General features: G+C 46.5%; 1 protein-coding gene and 1 pseudogene across 1 annotated transcript; one reads left to right on the forward strand and one right to left on the reverse strand.

Annotated features, from left to right (window-relative positions):
• Window positions 1-355: 355 nt before the first annotated feature.
• On the reverse strand, window positions 356-885 carry LOC124667113. The gene has a single exon (XM_047204441.1). The coding sequence runs from the start codon at window positions 791-793 to the stop codon at window positions 584-586; it is 210 nt and encodes a 69-aa protein (XP_047060397.1). The 5' UTR covers window positions 794-885; the 3' UTR covers window positions 356-583.
• Window positions 886-6415: 5530 nt separating this feature from the next.
• On the forward strand, window positions 6416-8718 carry LOC124664507 (annotated as a pseudogene).
• Window positions 8719-9371: the final 653 nt, after the last annotated feature.

Consider the following 9371-nt stretch of genomic DNA (forward strand, 5'->3'; position numbering starts at 1 on the left):
TTTGTGAAATTATACGTTACTAGAAATCATCTTTATGTATGTACACAAACATTGAGTTTCTTTTTATAACATTTAAATTTTTATTTAATTATTTATTTTGAAAATACCGGGCTTACTGTAGCCCTGGTTCCGTAATGTCAGCACTCTAGCTAGAAGACTAAGATTCTAGCAGCAAGCAGGTTAAGATGGTAGTTTGTGTGGTACAGTGGTAGTGGCTGGATGGGCAGTGACCCTGTCAGCTTGATCACGACCGACCGATTGGTAGCAAGAGCATGGCATACGTGCACACCGGCCAGCCGCACCGGTCGTACGCTATACATAGGGAACGAATCAGGACTAATTGAGAAACATGACATGGCATACATCCATACCACTAGTAAGAACAAACATGGAAATGTCGCTCAATCCCTGGAAATTAAACATCTCTTGAAGATAGTTACGCTACGCAGGACAACAAACATGGCATACATCCATACTACTAGTAAGAACAAACAGAGAGACAGAAAAAGTGAGAAGATGAAGAAGACAAAGGGAGGAGAAGATCGATAAGAAACCAGGTCGGCCTGTATATATAGGTAGCTAGCTAGCCAGTGGTGATGTGTACTCCGATGACGATGACGAAGAGGGCGATGAGCGCGAAGTAGATGATGGCGTGGACAAGGATGGCCATGGCGCTGGTGTGCATGTTGCCGAACTCCACGATGTGGTGCTTCCCCGGCAGCTGCAGCAGCAGCCCCGGCGAGAGCAGCACGAACAGCACCACCGCGATCACCACCGGACCCCAGTCCGACATGCTCGACGAGGAAGTGGAGGAGGAAGAAGGTGATGGAGCAGACAGCAGAGGAGAGGAAAAGGGGAGGATGGTGTGACTGAGGAGGCGAGGAAGTTGTGGTGGTCGAGGGGAGATGGAAGGGGCTTTCACTGGATTTTGGCCTTCGGTTCGGCAGGTGGCCTCTCGCACTCTCGCTTTCTAGCAACTCCTTCCAGTCCTCCTATTCTAATCACACGTACTGCACTTTGCTTCCGAAAAGAAATCATCTTTAACTAGTTGAATGCCCGTGCTTCGCCACGGCTCCTTACCTTATACACATAATAAATATTTAAGTACGCAAAAACCACATAGTGTTTCACAAAATTCGGTGTAATATGTATAACATGCAAGGACATACATATTATCTCTCATTTATTAAAAGCCATTCTCCCTTGAGATGGCTAAGGTATTCACACGCATCATTAGGAATGTTATCATCAACTTCATGTGAGTGGTACTTGAGCACATGTATCAAAAGCTTCTTTCTCAACTCGTAGCTATCTTGCACAAGCAATATATGATGTAGAATTAATTTTTTCCATAAAAACGTAAGAATGTGAATATATAATACTCACGGGTGTAAATTGGATGAAAAAAAATTATTTTACCATCCCACAAGAGCATAAAAGTGAAGACTAAGTAACCAAATAAGTTTCCACAAATAAATTGAATATAATTATCTTGGATATTAGGACGATAGTGAAGTAAATTGCTCATAATGATTACAAGAGGAAATCACCTGGGGATTTGTTGGTACTGGAATACTATGAGGGTATTTACATACCTAGAAATAAATTTTGGAACTCTAACCAAGTTGTGCTATTTCAAGAAATAAATTTCAAATACTATGTAATTTCAATTGGTACATCTCTTCGATAGAGGTCGAAAAATGGGTCTAAAACAGATACATGACACTCAAGTTTGTCGATGGCGAACACGATGAAGTTAACAATTAATGCGTGTGACAAATAAATCTGCAAATGGTGATCATTAAAACACATCAATAATATTAAGAATGGACAATGACTTATCCTAATATATACAGGTTGCGGGAGGAGATAACTTCGGGGCCTATGGTGCTGGCTTATTTTGAAATATGACCATCTATTTCTATATTGTCCATCACCTGCAGAAGCGTAACATTTATAGAAATTAATTGTAAATATTGTTATCTAGAAACATGCATTTAAAAAATATAATCACCTTGGTTGATTGTGTAATAATCGATGAGTTATTTGTCTCTTTTTTTTGAAACATAAAGGCCCTGAAGGATCAGGAGCTGTATTAAATCCACGCGGTTACAGACCAGATTACATAAAGGGTCTCTGAAAAACACGAAATAACGAGAGAAGCCCTCGTACTTTGCAAGCAGGACCCTAGGTAAGAAAGCAAAAAAACGATCGGGTCTTTGATCTGCGCCGGAGAAAGGACACCGCCATCGACCGCTTCCAACGCCGCCGGGGAGCAAGCCACTTGGGGCATCGGGATCAGGAGTTGTTAATGACGAGCCAGAAAGCCTCCCTGTGGAGGAAGAGAACCTGGAGAAGGGCCGCCTTTCGGCCATAAGATGCAGGGCAGGGCGAAGACGCCGGCATGAGTCCCCTGTTGGAGAGCAGGCTAACCGCCGTTTGAACGACGGTGAAGATGAAGCACACTCAGCTCCGAGGTTGATGCAGGTACGGCACCGTCTCCAGTGCATAACAACAACACCACCGTTGTCCTCTCTCTCGCCTCCATGGCCGACCGAGAGGAGCCGCATCAGTGCTCTGCTTGCACCAGAAGCGGCGCAGATAAGACCACCCATCAAGCAGTGGCGCAGATATCTAGTCCCGCCGGACATGCGGCTGCCAAGCAGCGGCGGCTGGAAGATGCCAAGCAGCGCCGAAGCTGGGCATGCAATGGAGGGACGGCATCAAGGCCCGGCGGGCTCAACTCACCGCCGAGGAGCGGGCGGATCCGACATGGGCGGCCAACAACAACGACGCCTGGTGGGCGACGTACTTCAAGGCCAAGTACGACGTCGAGATGCACAGCACCACCGGCCTCATCGGCGGGCCCAACAGCTGGAACAAGGACGGTCGCGCCCTGTTCTGGGGCGTTCCGGGGCGCACCCTCGAGAATGTCATCCGCGGCATCCGCAGCGGCGCTCCAAGGTTGGAGACGCCACCGTCACCGCCACCGTCTCCTCGAGGAGGACCACCGCAATGGCAGCCGAGGAGGACGACGTACTCGTCCTCCTCGAACTCTTCTTCCTCAGGACCGGCCCGATCGACGCTGTCCTCGTTGTACCGCTCGGCGCCCTACAGCGTCCCCAAACGCGAGGTGAAGGAGGAGCCGGCGACGCCCGTCAACACGAGGCGTGGTGGCAGCGGCAGCCGGCGGCAGCAAGAGAGGCGCGGCGGCACCGTCCTCATCCCGAAGCCGGAGGTGAAGGAGGAGCCGGAGGAAGCGGCGCAGGCGGTGCTACTGGCGGAGTACGAGCGGCAGCAGCGGCTCATTGCCGGCAGCCGACGACCCCGAGGACTGCCCGGGGCTGCGGGCGGCATGCTTGGCGTCGATGAACGACAAGGACGCCTGGAGGGGCGACCTCGACATGGCGATCTCCATGTCCATCCGCGACTCCGGCAAGGAGCTCGTGGACCTCACCGACGACGGCGAGGCAGGACCAAGCGGCTTGGTGAAGGACGAGCCCGTCGACAAGCGCGTCACGTAGGAGGTCGTCACCTACGACATGTACAACTTCCACCAGTACTACGATGCCTCCGGCCGCCGCAAGTACTTCTAGATTAGGTTTAATTTAAATTTAGTCAAATTTCGTTAGAATCTATGTAAGTTTGGACAAATCTAATCGAATCTCGCTTAAGTTTAAAATTTCCGAAATTTTGTTTGGGGGAGCGACGTCCCCAAACACATCACGAACGAAACACGTCCCCCAAACGCTCAATCCGACGCATTTTGGAGGACGGTTTGGGGGACACGACTGAAGATGCTCTTAGTGCACCGGCGAGCGATGTACGAGGAGGTGCTCTACGACGAGAAGATCCGGCCACCCAGCGAGGACGATGATGCGATACGCCGAGAATCACTCCTTGAAGCGTGCGCAAAGCGCGTACTAAGCTGCAACGCAAGAGCTTTGCCGCCGCCAGGGCGACGGCGAGCGCGACGAGGTGCTTAATTTGCTTCTGCTGCATTTCCTCCCACGTGGCCAAATACGAAGGAAGATGCGTAGTATGGACTCCGGAGGATTATGAGGAGCACGAAGGCGTTAACTACTCCCTCTTCGATGGGAAGTCCATGCATTTGGCGAGGAGGACAAAGGTAGTATAACCCCTATTCCAACTCCTCGTCCGTCTCCTCAGTTGGTTTGTTAAGATAAGACGATAAGTGGAGCATAAGTAGTTGAGAATAATAAGGGAATATGTGAAGCAATCTTCTCGGTTTGACCGTGAGATCTATTTGGACAGGATAACTTTGAGGATAAAACATGTATGCGGTGTCAGTTTTGTAGTTAGGTGAAAGTGTGACACCAGTCATTCACATGTTCCACTTTAATAGTAGGAGACGTGGGGGTATTATTGTCCATCCTGAAAATGTGACACCAGGCATTCACCAGTTTGCTCTTAATAGTAGAGATTAGTTCATAAGTACTGATAATTCCTTGCATGAGATGTTTTACTAGGTTTTCTTATTGTGATTTGCTAGCTAGCTAAGTGATTGATTGGACAAGTAGAAAATGACCACTCTTGGCAGTTTCTTGATTAATTTAGACCATCCTAGCACGAGAGTGAAGTCTGTGGACACTTCTCTTCCATCCTCTGTTCCTCGGGTCGCTCCTCAGTCCTCTCCCGTCGTCCGGCCGGCCCTACATCATTCTTGAACCAGCCGAGTCATAGGTCGTCGGCGGGAACACCGGAACAGCTCCGTCGTGTGCGCCTCACGCGGGCTCGACTCATCCAGCAACGCCACTTTTCCAGATTCAGGGAGATAGCGTTTGATCACGCGATTCTGCACAAAGGTGATGGCACACATTATTTCCCCCTGTTATTCTCTTATGAACCATTTGGGCATTCGGTAGAACAATTGTAGACAAGAGAACGCACCGCGCATCTAGGCAGCTCCCTCATGGCGGCCACCGCGCGCAAGGTGTTCGACGAAATGGGGTGTGCCGGGAGCCGGGATCGCCATGAACACGCACGTCTGCAACCCCATGCTGCACTTGTGCGTCAAGGCGGGGGATCCACGCTCGCCCAGGCGCTCATGATGAGGGTGGACGCGGATGGCATGCCGCTAGACCGCTTCTCCTTCGACATTGTGCACGGTCTACGTTAGGAAGGGGATGCAGCACGAGGCGATGTGTGTGCCGGAGTGGATGAGATAGGAAGGCGTTGAGACAGATATCGTGACCTGAAACACCATGATCCACCCGGTGTGTAAGGAGGGGAAGATGAAGGAAGCGTCCCTGGCTCCCAGCTCGACAGGCAGCTCCACAGGGACATGGTGGATGTGGATGCGAGGGCCAATGCAGTGCTGCTACTTCCCGCCTTCCTGGTGAACTTATAACAAGAGGCCTTCCACCAGATAAATCAGTAAATAGGTCTCTGATGATTATCTGATTCAAAGGCTTTGCAAGAAGGGGCTGGTTGATCTTGCATAAAGGTTTAGAAGCCTACTGTACTTCATCAGATGCAAGGCAAAGGTTTAGAAGCCTACTGTCTTGTCTTGTGTATGGCTGTATGCTACACTTTCATACGCACAACTGACTGCAGGAAAGCTGGCTGCTTCTTTGGATACACTGAACAAGATGGCTGCTTCTTTGGATACATATTGCCTTGTTATGGGGATGAGAAGAGACACGGAAGATGTTGTGGGTTCATGCCATCTAGAGAGGCCTGATTGGGAAGAGTGTATAAACTGATGCACCAAGCAAGGATGAAATCATCAAGGCCTGCACTAGGGAACGGGGACTTGCCTGCGCCTGCAAAATCAAAATCAGAACTCAGAGGGCTTATACACTTGTCGCAGTTTCATGCACTGTTACGCATATGTTCCCTGCCTTTTTGATGGTCATATGTTCCCTGCCTGGATCTTCCATAATGCAAGGGTACGGAATACACTTTGATAATTCACGGCATCTCTTCCGCTATCAGTTTACTGTAAATATCGATCTTGTGTATTTACTGTATGTTTCTAAACCTGTTTTCATGTGTCCTGTTAATTGGAATCACATCTATTGCTGAAGGTTGCAAGAACATGCTCCTGGCATTTCCATGTCTCGTTTACAAACCTTTTCAATAGGAGTATATCCAATGTATGTATGGGAGCAATAAGATAGTTCAGGTGGCCAAATCAACTTGTCAAAGCCAGATAGAAGTAGGACGTTTGATCTTCGGTTTGTCAAGGGATCCGCAAAGCTATTAGGTTTTGAACTCAACAAGGCATCGAATAGGCGAACAAAATTCAGAATCTTAAGCCACATTGGGCCTCTTCTTTGCGGGATAGATCCATTTATGTCCACATAGATTAGGACCTCTGTTTCTACATTTTCTCTTGCAAAAGAATAGGGTTAATTGGATAGTGCCGCACCGCGCTCACCTCACAGTAACCATGCCGCTGCTTCTACTCCCAGCTGCTAAAACCATATCCCTCTCCCTCTTCCTGCCACTGCCCCTGCCTGCTCCCTCTTGCCTACAGCTCCGGCGTGTTACCACCACTGCCACGGCAGCCAGCGACGATGCTGCGGCAGAGCAGCGTGTGGCCAAGGTGCTTGAGTAGCACCGCCACCACGAGTACGACCGCACACCTAACCTGGCAGGGCCAGGTCCCTCGCTCCTTCCTGTGTCGCTTTATATTTGCTACTGTACTATTTGTGTTGAAATGAATGGATGGACCCTCTCTGCTCAGTTGGCTAGCTCACTGGCACTGTTGTGGTGATCTAGGGTCCTGGAGAACGCCTGCAGGGACAACGAGGAGACTGCGCCATTCGCGGCAACAACAAAGGGTCCGTTCCTGTAGAAATCGCAGAGGTTTTAATTTGTTCAGGCTGAAAATACCTTTTCTGTACTAAATTGTAGAATTTTGTGTACTTCGTGAGATGCAGATTCAAGGGTGTACAAGAAAAGCAGGCACGGGTTCAATACACTTGAGACAGAATCGGTTACGGCATTTAAAGTCAACTTCTGAGAGTGATTTGTCACGTAGATGATAACCATGCTCGTATTTTAATCTGTTTCGCATCGTGATAGCTGAACGTGATTCTAGACCGAATGATCTGCTTCAGCCTGTAGCGACATTCATTTTCTAAATCCATGATTCTGTTCTCATCGATATAGTTTTGTTTCTCTTCTTATGAAATAACTGAGCATTTCCAGGCCCATCCATAATTCAAAAGAACTGCACAAACTGAGGCAAGACCATCTGAATGCGGGCTAATTTTGTGCATAAATCAACCATGTAATAGCTAACTTTTGACATCAACATCGCACAGTCAGTTGATACGATTGTTGTTGTCAACGCAATCGTGATTCATCCAGTGCGAACAAGTTGAGGTTCATGAACACTGAATTTCATGTATCTTTGTATCATTGCACCTTCAACCCGTGAAATGCTTTCATTTGGTTTCAACTCTTTGGAGAACCTACCGATAGTGATGTTCACCTTCTTGGCAGAGTAAAGTGACATTGTATATTTATTTCTTCAGATTATCATCATTCGAATGCAATTTCCCTATTTTGACGTCCTCTGTTCTTCACAGGTAATTCAGGCTTGGTATGTCATGGGAAGGCTAGGAGCTGAAGATGAAGAGCAATGCATTATGCACTATTGTATCTAGAAATTAATTTTCATATTATATGAGATGTCCTTTGAATTTCGAAAAAAATACATGCACTATTATTGTAATGTGTGGACCACCTCCGCTTCCTTTTCTTTTACATTATTTGTGAACCATGTTTGGCATGGTTTTTTTGACCGGGGCTACGGCGGGTTTAGGCCAGCCAGTTTGGCATGGTTTAGCTTGACACCTAATTGATAAGATCTTAGACAAGAAATTTCATGTTTCATAGTAGTATTAACGATTCTCGATCAACTGGTTACAACTGCGGACACTTGGGTAATACAATCTTGTATATGTTTCCTCTTTTCTATGCTAGTTATTTATTTCCCTATCTCTTTTGGAGTTGTGATTGCGTCAATTTGTTTTCAGTTGGCCAAATCAATGCTGGACTTTGATGGAGCTTCTGCTGTAATGCCTTCATCTTTCCATGATATCAGTGATCTTGAGTTTCAAGACATGGGGCAGGAGTATGGTAAGGATGGGAAACACTCAATAATTCTGAACCTTATAAAGGTATTTATGCTATTCTGATAATCATCATCAATTAATTTTTGGGTGTACCTTGGGACTTCAAATTATCTTGGATTGGATGTACTACTACTGAACTGCCCTACAAGTAAGCTCGGAGTAAGGCATCTCTTTCTCTCTGATACTGTACAATACGTCTGCAGTTTTAGCTGGGAAGAAGCATCACCACTCATCTTGTGGGGATATAAATTGGCACCTTTACTCCCTAGCCATGTTTTCTCAAGAAAAAAAATCTAGAGCTGAATCCGAGCTGTGAGACTAACCGAGACTGATTCTAGAACCAGCTAGCTGTTTGTAGACCTTTCTAAAGGAGTAGACATTATTTATTCATTTATTGTCCTGTTTTCACTGCTAGCAACATTGGCTCATAACATACATTACGAAATGCAATAACATATTTTTCCAGATTTCATCATCCTCATGCACCCTAACTCACCCAACCTGTCGATTTGGCCAAAACTGTAGACACTTGGGAATCAAACAAGTCGTTTTTGGCAGCAAAAAACTGGGCAACTGGGAGGAAAGAGTGGAGCACTTCAAAATATAAGAACCATCAAGTCATACTCATACATGGCTTTATTCGTTCGTAATTGAAAAGACATGTGGTAGGAGCCTCACCCGGCCCCATAATTCATAGAAATTATGGTTAGTGTTTAGCACCGAGCCAGGATATAGTCTAAGACCTGCTGGATATAGTCTGCTCGTTATGTAACTCATTTTCTTATGGTAAAAATAATCCAGCAGAATGTTTGAAGTACAAAATGCCCTTGTCTTATTTGTTTTATACAAAGCATTTTTATTTCCTGGTGCGTTGCCATTGTTCTAGTGGCATTGCATTGGAAACATCAGATTGGAGCGGGCGAGGCACATCGTCCCTCCTGCTACGGAGTTTCGAATACGTCCTCCTCTTCATTGAGGTTGGGAAGCCTGCAAACTGTGCTCGGCTCAGTGCAATGTAAGTATTCTACCTTGCATACATAGTGTATTTTCTATGTTTTTATTAAAATAAATATGCACAAAATTACACCATTGGTATATGTTCTGAACAGCATAAACCAACACTTAAAAATGTGATGTTGATGAATATTCGACTCTACGAACTGTTTAGTTTGGTAATTTTTATCTATAGAGCATATTCACCTTCTTGCCGAAATATCCACAGTGATCTCCATTCGATTTTGGTATGATTTTTTCCGAAAG

Source organism: Lolium rigidum, chromosome 6, assembly GCF_022539505.1.
Source record: "Lolium rigidum isolate FL_2022 chromosome 6, APGP_CSIRO_Lrig_0.1, whole genome shotgun sequence".
Classification (NCBI taxonomy): Eukaryota; Viridiplantae; Streptophyta; class Magnoliopsida; order Poales; family Poaceae; genus Lolium; species Lolium rigidum.